This window comes from Artemia sp. Qi Xiang Cuo, chromosome 1 (assembly GCF_049724085.1).
Source record: "Artemia sp. Qi Xiang Cuo chromosome 1, ASM4972408v1, whole genome shotgun sequence".
Classification (NCBI taxonomy): domain Eukaryota; kingdom Metazoa; phylum Arthropoda; class Branchiopoda; order Anostraca; family Artemiidae; genus Artemia; species Artemia sp. Qi Xiang Cuo.
The window spans coordinates 94,085,739-94,098,063 of record NC_142794.1 but is presented as its reverse complement, the minus strand read 5'-3'; the positions used below and the strand labels follow the sequence as shown (position 1 = coordinate 94,098,063).

The 12,325-nt window shown below is 35.5% G+C and overlaps 1 protein-coding gene across 1 annotated transcript in view; it reads right to left on the bottom strand.

Moving 5' to 3' along the window:
* Positions 1-12,325, bottom strand: part of chp (leucine rich repeat containing G protein-coupled receptor chaoptin) — a 159,560-nt gene that overhangs the window by 69,745 nt on the left and 77,490 nt on the right. The window contains exon 8 of the mRNA XM_089087905.1: positions 11,699-11,930. Within this exon, the coding sequence (XP_088944031.1) occupies positions 11,699-11,930 (232 nt within the window). The remainder of the gene's footprint in view (positions 1-11,698; positions 11,931-12,325) is intronic.

The window sequence follows — 12,325 nt, the reverse complement described above, 5'->3', positions numbered from 1 at the left end:
ATGATGGGGCTTTTCTTTTCTCGTATGGTTAAGGATTTCAATTTTCATGTTTAGAAGTCAAGTGTGGTTTTAAAAATTAAACAAACAAGTGCGCATACAAACAGTTTGCAAGAATTCCCTGTGTTTCCAGGGAGAGTTTTTATTGTCTCTAATCACCATCTCAATAGTTATATCTATTATACCACCTGGAAAATTAATTTTTCTCTACTAAATCTGTCTAAATTTTCTTAATAAGTATTTCATTAGTTTGAATATTTCACCCATATACAATGACAACTATTTTCAAACAGTTCGTGGTAACGAACTGTAAGTAAGGAGCGACCCGGCTCAATGGTAACCGAAACTCTAAAAAACGGAATTTTGATACCAATAGATAAATCAATAGAATCAGATTTGAATGCTGATTTCAAATATATAAGTTTCATCGTGTTCAATCATCGTGTTTACTTAACAAAAGTTACGCGCCTAAAAAAATTTGGATGATTTTCAAAAAAAGGGGTAAGGCCCCCTAAAAGTTATATAAACTTAATGAAAATCACACCATCATATTAAGCGTATGAGAGAATCCTATTGTAAAGGTTTTAAGCACCTATCTAAAAAAATGTGGAATTTTCCATTTTTTGCCAGAATAAATATCACGGATGCGTGTTTGTTTTTTTTTTTTTTTTGTTTTTTTTTTCCCAGGGTTTTTCGTATAGACCCAGTGGTCCTATAATATAATGGGAGGGCTCATTAGAACGTAAATTAAAATTTTTATTGCCCTTTTTAATTTACCAAAAAAAATGGTGGGCAACTAGGCCCCCTCCCACGCTCATTTTTTTCCCAGTCACCCGATCAAAATTTTGAGATAGCCATTTTGTTCAGCATGGTCGAAAATATTATAACTATGTCTTTTAGGATGACTTAATCCCTCGAAGCCCCCAGGAGGAGGGCTGAAAGTTATGAACTTTACCCAATGTTAACATATAGTATTGGTTATTGGGACCCGGCTCAATGGTAACCGAAATGGAGGAGGGCTGAAAGTTGTGAGCTTTAGTCAATGTTAACATATGGTATTGGTTATTGGGACCCGCCTCAATGGTAACCAAAACTCTAGAAAACGGTATTTTGATACAAATAGCTACATCAAAAGAATCGAATTTTGATGCTGATTTTAAATATATAAGTTTTATCAAGTTTAATCCTTCTCATCAAAAGATACTTGCCAGAGAAATTTGGCTGATTTTCGAAAAAGGGGGAAAGACCCCCTAAAAATTACAGAACGTTAATGAAAATCACACCATCATATTCCGCGTATCAGAGAACCCTACTGTAGAGGTTTCAAGCTCCTATCTACATAAATGTGGAATTTTGCATTTTTTGCCAGAAGAAAGATCACGGGTGCGTGTTTATTTTTTTTTTTTTTTACCCAGGGGTGATCGTATCGACCCAGTGGTCCTAGAATATCGTGGTAGGGCTCATTGGAATGGAAATTAAAAGTTCTAGTGCCCTTTTTAAGTGACCAAAAAAATGGAGGGCAACTAGGCCCCCTCCCACGCTCATTGTTTTCCCAAAGTCACCAGATCAAAATTTTGAGATAGCCATTTTGTTCAGCATGTTCGAAAATATTATAAGTATGTCTTTTAGGATGACTTAATCCCCCGAAGTTCCCGGGAGGAGGCCTGAAAGTTATGAACTTTACCCAATGTTAACATATATTATTGGTTATTGGGAAGTATACAGTACAGACGTTTTCAGGGGAGATTTTTCCTGGTAGTGAGGGGGGGGGGGGTCGGGCCGGGACGTACGCCGGAAGAGGAGGCGCCGGGCCTTGGCCCCCCTCAAATCTCACGATTTTTTTCCTTTTCCCATAATTTTCTGATTTTGATCGCAGAATAATGGGGTTGCAGGGTTTGCCCCCTCCCCCCGAAACAAATTCCTGCGTACGTGCCTGGGGTCGGGGGTTATGTAGGAGGATCTTTCCATGGAGGAAGTTTTCATGGGGAAGGGACATTGCTATGAAGGGGACGCCGGATTTCCCAGCATTATTTAAAAAAAGATCAGAAATTAAATATAAAAAAAACAAGTTTTTCAACTGCAACAGCAGCAACATCAAAACTTTAAACGAACAGAAAATATTAGACATATGATTGGGTTCACCCCCTAGTCAATACCTCCCTGTTAAAGCCAAAGATTTTTTACTACTTTCATAAGAACTATTTATTCTAATTAACGGCCTTTGTGATTAAGCGGTCATTTTTTAAGAATTGGAACACAATTCGAAATTTCGCTTAGAAAGCAAGGTGTTGACTAGGGGGCGAACCCCCTAATATACGTATTAAAAATATATAAATATAGAAGTTTTTTACGTAAGTTAATTCGTAAGTTACGTATATTTATTACTAATAAAAACATTCGTAAATAAAATGAAACAAGTTACGAGAAAGCCATTTAACCAAATAAAAGTAAATTAATATGAAAATTTTGTTTTAATTATTCATGTACTGTGAGCCAAGATCAAAACCTGCATTCATTCAAAAACGTTAAAAAATTAAATAAAAAAAACAAGTTTTTTTAACTCAAAGTAAGGAGCGACATTAAAACTTAAAACGAACAGAAATTATTCCGCATATGAAAGGGGCTGTCCCCTCCTCAATGCCTTGCTCTTTACGCTAAAGTTTTTTATTGTTTTAAAAAATAAAGCTATGAGACAGAGTCAAACTTTAGCGCAAAGAGAAAGGCGTTGAGGAGGGGACAGCCCCTTTCATATACGGAATAATTTCTGTTCGTTTTAAGTTTTAATGTCGCTCCTTACTTTCAGTTAAAAAAACTTGTTTTTTTTATTTAATAAATGTAAAGACAATTATTAGTAGAGACCTATTTGTAATTGCAAATTTTAAGCCAGACTCTAATCTTGGAAAATAGGCTACTGCTCAATCTTGAACAAGGATCTTAAAATTGAAGTATCTCAGTCATGGACAGATTCAATCACTGGCATGTGTTGTGAAAAAGAGTAATCATATTTAATTAGGCTTGGCTACAAGATTGTAGTCTGCCAATCCCAACTATCTGCATCAGGTCCAAGATTAAGAACCCGCTGTCCTGGTTCAGGGAAGATATATTTTAATCAAAACACTTGCCCAAGATGACACACTGTCCAAGTACTTAGAGTTTTTACCCTAAATCCTCTTCCATGTAGCACATATGATCTTTCTGTTCAGCCACTTTCACAAATTGTCTCTCCCACCACACATAGTTGTCGCACTGACCTCTGCAGTAGGTTCTACCCTTTTTCCTAATGGCCCTCATAGATGATTTTTACAAAGTTGCCAACTGCAACCCAAATAAAAACTAAGTTCACATTCCTTTTCACTATCTACTCAAGAAAACTGTCTGAATTGTCATCAGAAATCACTGTCTGAACCTTTTCAGCTTCATTTTCACACTTAGTGCTGTCTTCTCACCAAATCTCTTCACAACCTGCTCCTTTGTTTTTCTTGCTTTTGTTGCTTCAATTTTTTCTTTTCTCTTCTTCCTTGCCTTCCTTGTAGCAAAGGCAGCTTCAATCTTGACCTTCCCTGATGTATTAGTGAGCACTTTTGTTCTGCCCTCCTTTCTTCCTTGAAGCATTTTGTTTTCTTGGTGGTGCTGGGATGGGGTTGTACTTATTCAGGTGTGACTATCCTATTTCACAGTGGTTGCAAAATCAAAGGGCTTGCACTGAAAGCACTGGGCACTGGGTGAGAGGATGGCAGTGCAGGTTGGGATGGGGTTGGGGTTAGAATCTCTGACGAGCTTGGCAACCTGCTACCAGCTGTATGGGCTAAAAAATATTTGGTTGGTCTGTATTTAAGAGCACAGATCTTCATTATCAAAACAATCTGGATTGAAAGGAGATATACCCTCCCAAATCCCTTCTGGTTGTTTGATGGTATGAAAGCTAAGGGGAAAGATTTTCTTACCAACCCAGCTGAGATTTAAATGGTGACAGTTCTTCTTGATGGTGATGGCTGCTCGATGAAAAAGAAAAAAATACTACTAATTTTAATAATTATTCTGTTAAGAATACATAGCTGTTTGATATTTCAACTATTATGCAAGGGTTCTGAAATACCACAGCCATTTCATTTCTACCAGATTTCTACTACTCTTGATGAATAACGAATGAGACCAGTTTCCAGCCAGCGACTGGGGAAGTTTCTAACTCGTGAATAAGCCCTAATGTGATATTAATCAAAGCTGTAATTAGATAAAGACTGATCAAAACAAAAATGTTTTCGGACAACAATGATTGCGCCAGCGCCACGCCGCTGCTGCTATATTTTGCCCCCAGCCGCCGCTGACCTTCCCTTGTCGGCACGGCGCCACGGTTTAATTGTATAACAGAAATCTCGAAACAAAAATATAAAAATAAAAGGCAGCGTCGTTCAGCCAGGGGGGTGGTGCCCCCTGCCACTCCTTATAGGTACCTATGTTTTAGGTACCCGGCTGACTGACCGTGTTTCGAATAATAGGCTGTGCGAAAAGTATGGTTCTATCTCGCTTTCTAGGGCTATAATGAGATAAAGATTGAGATGGCTAGGGCGCGTTCTGTGAATGAAGGATGACAAAATTGCCAAAGATTGTCCTTTTTGGCAAACCGTCTAGGGCTAAACTTGAAAGCAGGTCGTCCACGGTTGGGGAGGGAGGATGTCACAAAGAAATATTTAAAGGAAATGGGAACTTCCTGAGAGGGTGTAAAGAGGGAGGCTGTGAACAGATTGTAATGGAGGAGGAGCGTGCGTACCTGTGTTGGGCTCAGGTGACTTGGTGGTACGGTGAGTTGTTAGAAGTAGTAGTGGTAGTATTTTGTCCCATAGAGGTAAAAACATTTGTTTGTATTCATTTTTGTTCCGTTTTTACGAGTCGGACAAATATTTCGGGGATGGGGGTTCAAACTTCCTAGCCCCCCTGGATACAGCCTAGACTGCAGGGCCATAGATCTCCTCTTGTTATACAAAATATCTTCTAGGTAAGATAAAGAGATTACAATATTACAAAGGAAAGCAAGGCTATTTTTGTTGTTTATCTAATAAATCGTCCTCTTGCCTCCTTTCTAAAGTAAAATAAAAAAAGAACAAGTTTTTTCAAATAAAAGTAAGTAGCAACACCAAAACTTAAAACGAACAGAAATTATTACTTATATGAGGGGAGCTGCCCTCTCCTCAATACCTCGCTCTTTACACTATAATTGTTTTTAGCACATTTAAAAAAGCTTACAATTCTAAATAAACTGCCCGTGCCCGTGCTGAACAAAATGGCTATATAAAAATTTTGACCGGACGACTTTGAGGAAAAAAGGAAACTAATAAGACTTTCAATATGGATAAGTCCTTTATTAGACAGTGAAAAACAAATACAGAAGGTATGAATATTTCGAAGACATGGTCGGTCCTCACCATCAGCAGAAAGGTTTTCTGCTGATGATGAAGACCGACGGTGTCTTCAAAATATTCAGAACTTTTGTATTTGTTTTATCGCTGTCTAATAAAGGACTTATCCCTATTGAAACTCTTATTAGTTTCGTCGAAGACAGGCAGTGTGGTCTGTGAAAAAAATTCAACGAGGAAAAAAGAGGGTGGGAGGGAAGCTAGTTGCCATCCTATGTTTTTGGTAATTAAATAGGGCACTAGGACTTTAAATTTTCGTTCAAATGAGCATTTTCTCGATATTCTAGGACTGTTGGATCGATGTGATCACCCCTGGGGAAAACAAACAAATAAACACGCATCGGTGATCTTTCTTTCTGCAAAAAATACAAAATTCCACATTTTTGACAACGGGAGCTTGAAATTTCTGAAAGGGGTTCTCGAATACACTGAATCTTATGATGTGATTTTCATTAAGATCCCTTGACTTTTATAGGGTGGACCTTTTTTGAAAATCAGGCAAATTTTCTCAGCCGCGTAGCTTTTGCTGGGTAACAATAAAGTTAATGACTTTGGAATCAATTATATATTTGGAATCAGCATTAACAAGCAGATTCTTTTGATATGATTGTTAATATCAAAATCCTTTTTTTAGAGTTTCGAATTCTATTGAGCCTTGTCGCTTGTTTGATGGAGAATTCAGATCACATCTGATGGACTGCGCCAGACTAGACCAGTCAAGACGTTTGCTCGTTGATTTTGTTTCAGTTACCCCCTGCCTGTTTGAGTGTATTGTGCAACTAAAAAACTCAAATATTAGTCAATTATTAAATAATTTTTACTTTCTTGACAGTTTTATTTTCTTATTTGTCTCTGAAAATTTTATTGAGTTATTCGTAGAAACAAAAAATCCTAAGGGAAAACCATTCATTTTCTCGTTTTAGGGAGGAATTGATGTAAAAGTTTCCTTTATCCTTCCCTAAGTTAATGGAAGCGTAAGTACATTTGAAATAAATGAACCAAGTGAAGTGTATGAAAAATACAAAGTTTTGGCTTAATCGACAGATAGACAAATGAAGTGGAAAAATCAGTCATTCATTTAAATAAATCAACGTCCTTTCATGGACTGCTAGCCAAGGGGCTAGGCACCAAGTAATTGATATTTACCTATGACATGAGCGTGTTGGCCGTAAGAAATGAACATTGGAATGGCACATTATGAATACCACTATTGATATGACTTTTTAGTTGTCTGGGTAAAACTTTTGTCAAAAAAAGTCCTGGTAATTTCTCTTAGTTTTTAATGAACATAGTTTTGTTATTGGCTAATTGATATTTTGTTATATAAATTTTTGTGCCTAAGAACTAAATTGTTAGAATAAGGCAAATTTTGTACCTTTAAAAATGAAAATTTTTTGGCCATTTTGGGCGTCAAAAATTGATGCTACTCAATTTTTTTTTTTTTTTATATTTTGTCCTTCTTGGGCTCATATTACTTGGTGTACATGCAAAGTAAGTTGCAAGCTGATTAAAGAAGAAACAAATTTGGGCCTATTTTTGACACCACGAACCAATACAAATTCCCCTGAAGTTTAAGCCAATCAGACAAACCGAATTTTTTGCTTCAGTTCCAGTTGTCATACCAATACCGCCAAACTTCGAAATGTACAGTTTTCTTTGAAGTATACTATTCCCTATTTGCTTGTTCTGTAAGCTCCAAGCCTAATAGTTACAAAGAAAGTAGATACGACATGTACCCTACATACCCTGGGGCGAGAGGAGTGAATAATAACAATCGGTACTTGTTTAAACATATGCTACACAATAGAGAACGGCAGCTTTTGAAATATATAATGCTTGTAGACAGATAAGGGTATAAAATATTAACTTTAAGGGAATGTTGAAAGACACTATGTGCGTCAAGGTTGCTAAAAAGGCATATATATGAAACCTTAAGAATAGTTAAGGGTATCAAGAAATAGAGAATGGTGGCTTGTGAAATATAATACTTGTAGACGGATAAGGGTATTACATATTAACTTTAAGGGAATGTTGAGAGACACTATGTGCATCAAGGTTGTTAAAAAGGCACATACATGAAACCTTAAGAATAGTTGAGGGTGTTAAGATGAAATTTTTAGGGAATGCTCAGGACTATGTTAAATTAAATAAAAACACACTTTGTGCATACAGGTTGTGAAAATCACGTACAAGCAGCATGTCTTGACTGGCTAAGGGTATTAAGTAGAAACTTTCAGGACTTGTTCGAATAAATCAATCGATAACATGTGAATCCAGGTTGTCAAATGATATATCTCGATATTTAAGGAAATAGCTACAACCACTAGGTTGAAAATTTCTTGAAGTGGTGTGAGGGATTTGAACTAAATCAAAAGACATTATATGAAACCAGTTGTGAACTATAATGACCATACATTAAATAAGGGCGAATTTTCTTTAATAAGACAATGAAAAACAAAAAAAGGACTTTTTGATACATAAAAAAAACCATAAGTCCAGATAAATCAGCTTCATATCAGGAATCCCTTATCAATAGAAACAAGCAAAACGAAAAGATAACCAGCCAAAACAAAACTCATTTTGTTTTTTTTTATATTTTTTTGTTTTTTTATATATTTCGTTTTATATTTGTATCCCTTACAAAATGATAACTAGCCAAAACAAAATATATTAGAAAAACACAACAGACCATTTACAAAAAAAGAAAACGAAAGGAAAACTTAGCCAGGTTGTCAAAAAAGTGTCGTGAACTAAACAGTGGAGGTTCTGGCCTCTTTTGCTCCTGGGACAAAATCTTGATTAGTCCCTTCCTTGTCACACCAAAAATTGTAGGCCAAAATTTACCAAAATATTCATGTATTGAAAACATTTGCCAATCATTTAAATTTGAATTTTTTCTTATTTTAGCCTCACCAAAAGTATCTCTTCCCAATTGATTGCTACTAATTCTTTCATTCGGTTTACTTACTTATTGCTTAAGATTCAATTTAAAATTGCTTAAATTTGATCTGCTTACCTTTATTTTCAACGAAACGTGATTAAGATACGGGAAAAATGAAAGTTTCAGGTTCAATATGCTTATAATTTAATACAATTTATTTATATTTCAATTTGCCTCTATTTTATTTTAATAAGAGCAAAATTTCGAAAATTATAAAATGAAAATGACCGTTGGATTATAGTTTTGAAATTTCTGTGCCCGGGGCAAGTGCCCCCTCTGTCTCTCCCTAAAACTATCTTCAGGTCTAAAGACCAGAACATCATTTACACTTTACTGTAAACAATTTGTATTTGGAACATTATGTTTTCATTTGCCATAAAATCAACGAAAAAACAGAAAGAAATTACCGTACGAAGACCGTACAAATCACCCTAAGAAATCAAGATACGAAAATAATATTGCATAAACTATGGCGATCATTGTTGTATCAAAGCCATATGCGAATACTTCGTTTTCCTACTCACCAATATGGGAAAAAAAAAAATCAACAATACTTTCTCTTTGCCGACTCAATTTTACATGTGGAGATGTTAAGTGTAATTGTCCAGGGTAAATATTCAACGGGATTGAATTGTCTATAGGATCTTTTCGTGGGGAGAATTCTTCCGTGAAGAGAGAGACGGGTTTCCTGGTATTACTTAAAAAGCAATCGGAAATTTTAAAAAAACAAGTTTTTTCCAACTGAAAGTAAGGAGTAACATTAAGATTTAAAACAAACAGAACTTTTGTATATATGAAGGAGTTTTCCCCCTTCTCAATGCCTCGCTCTTTACGCTAAAGTTTTTCTTTTTGTCCCAATTCTTTAAGAACGACTCCTGAAATACAAGGGTCGTTCAATTAGAACAATAAGAAGCTTTTTAACAGTACTAAAAAACTTTAGCGTGATGAGCGTTGTATTGAGGAGGCGGCAACCCCCTCATATACTTAATAATTTCTGTTCGTCTTAAGTTTTAACGTTGCTCCTTACTTTCAGTTCAAATTTTTTTTATTTCATGGTATAAACTAAGGCAAGGACTTTTGCACTTTGCTCCAGTAAAAAGTGACTTACTAACTAGCCAGTAGGTTCACAGTTAATTTGATAGGTTTCAGAGAACAATTACAGTTCGTTGATAGCTCTTAATAAACGACTAAAATATCCCGACTTGGCAAAAGAAGAAGCAAGAATTGCTTCTTCGGTACAATACAGTAAATTTAGACACTTCATACTTCAATCCCATATGTCTGGTGTAGGCTGCATTTTCTGGGTTCCACAAATGTTTGGGTATAGGCTGCATTTGCTGGGTTCCACAAATGTCTGGGTATAGGCTGCATTTGCTGGGTTATGAAGAGATAAAATACTGCCTACTGAATTACTGCCCACTAACAGTTAAATTACTGCCTACTACCAGCCATTAATCTTAAAACAAAACTATTTATATACTTTTAAAATCACTCCTCATTTTTATTTGAAATTCAGCAATTTTTTTTTGTTTAAATTTCCCAAATCTCACAAATACTTATGGTTCTAAAATTTCTATTGGCAAGATTTAAATGTTTCTCAGAGCTTTATAAGCCTAATAAGTAATCCCCAGGGTCAACATCGCCCCTACAGTGGAATGACTCTAAATGCTGTAAACTACTCATTTTCCACAGATACTTTTTAGTAAAAAAAATGCAAAGATGGCTGTTCTTGGTTGTCTGATCAAACAGTAACCCTTAGGGATCGTTGTTGGGGTCAAGATTCCTAGAATCTGTAAAGGGTATACTCTGGAAACACCACGTGCAAAGAAAGTTAAAGATTTCTAGTGGTGTTAGAGGAGATCAAGTAGGTCTTGAATCTTAAGTTAGGGAGGGAAAAGATATTAATTGAAAGACTCTGCGTCTATCCAGCCCGACGAAATAACGTATTTACAGTGTCACTAGAATCAATGGGGGAATTAATCTAAAAAATTCATTTGCTATTAGGAAAGGGAAGGGCAAGGTTAGAGCTAGCGGTGATCATATTTTGTGCTGATGAAGGAGGAAGGGGCTATATAGATCTTTTTCTGGTTATGCATAACACTTTTTTACTATAGTATTCTATGAGACTTAAAATTCTTCCACAAGTAATTAACAAGGTAAATCAAACGGAACTGCGTTACCAGGCTATAAAAAGGGTGTACGTGCAATATTTTGGGAACGGCTTAGGTTACCAAGCTAGTACCTTCAGAGAGTGTTGAAAGAAAGTAGAAAGTAGAACACTTTTTTTGTAGAGAACTCAGAACTAACTTGAAAAATATCGAAATTCAAATGTTAGTCAAAATTCACTAAAATGAAAATAAAAATACAAACCGAAATTGCTACACAAATTAATACATTTACTGAATTTTAAAAATATTGAATAGCTCAGTAAGAATAGTTCACTCAACAGAGAAGATAGCTATTCCATTAGGAAATAAAAATGGATATAGCCTACTCTTAAACATAATATTACTTAAATACCAAATTGATGCAATTCTATTTTTTAAACTTTCCGTAATCGATAGCACTGAAAGATCAAAAACAATCTGGAGTTATATCGCATTAAATATTTTTATTATAGATTAATTATTTCTTATTAGAACTTGCAATTAAAAGGACTTCAAAGATTTACTTTTATAGAAGATTTATATATGCAGTTATTTATTTGTTGCTTGAATTATAGGACAAGCTGTGCAGAACTGCAATTTTTGAATTGTGATTCACTTATTCATGGTAATGACCTAACAATCGATAATCAGCATCCACCACCGATAACTGAAACATTTAAAAAAGAACTTTTGAAATTAAATACCCTTGACTAAACTTGCACGAAAGGGTATTAAGGCAAGACTTCTTTTATTGTTCTTATGTCTACTAAAAAATAAAATAAAAAAATAAATTACGATGTGTCTCTTCTAATGGACTTGTGCAGGAAATAAGACTAGGCGAAATCTGCAACATACAATTTGGTTACAATTGTCTTAAGGTATGGAACCCTTATGACTCTTATCGCACCAATCCAAGGGCAGATCCATGATTTTTTTTAGGGGGGGGCAAAATAGGTTGATGCGAAAAAAATTTTTAGGGGGGGGGGCGCAAAATAGGTCGATCCGATAAACTTGCGTTAGGAGCAAGTTTAATTAATGCAAACTTGAGTTAATTAAGTAAATTACACTGCTTTAGACTACGCTAGGGGGGCCCTCGCCCCCCCTCTGGATCCGCCACTGGAACCAATTAAGTTTGGGCAATAATTACTGTTTAAAACTATCATAAGTAAGTGAAACTATCAACACTCATAATCGAAGCTTACCTGAAAAGTTTGAAGTGGGAGATGAAGCAAGTTTAGTTCTTCAACACGGTCTAACCCAATAAAAGTATCATTGGTTATAGAATTGATCTTATTTCCGTCCAAATATAATCGTCGTAGCCTGGGGATTGTGTGCCAAGCTGTATTTGCAGCTGACGGAATTTCACAATGAGAAACGTCAAAAGACCTTAATGAAGAGTACGTTTCAAGGATAGTTGGCGATAAATAAGTGATCCTAGAAATTGAAATCATTTTAGTAATTTGATAGACAAATCGGCGAAAATTAAGTAGACCAGCGAAATTACCAGCGAAAATTAAGCAGAGAAGAAGCATTATTATATCGCAGGTTATGTGAAACGCAGAGGTTATCTACAGTTATCAACAAAAGTGAACTGATTCGTAGGAAATCTCCTGATTTGAAGAAATCATCTCCAGTTAGGACAGGAAAGTCACATGAGTAATCTGCCCCATTTATAAGGTTTCAATTGTTTTTTTTACCATGAATATCGATAACTGTTGATATACAGTTATATTTCTTGAAAACATTCAGGCAAGCTCAGTTTTCAGTAGTGCTGGTTTTATAATCCTACCAATATAGGTATATACTACGAGTCAGTTTGTTAGAGCTAT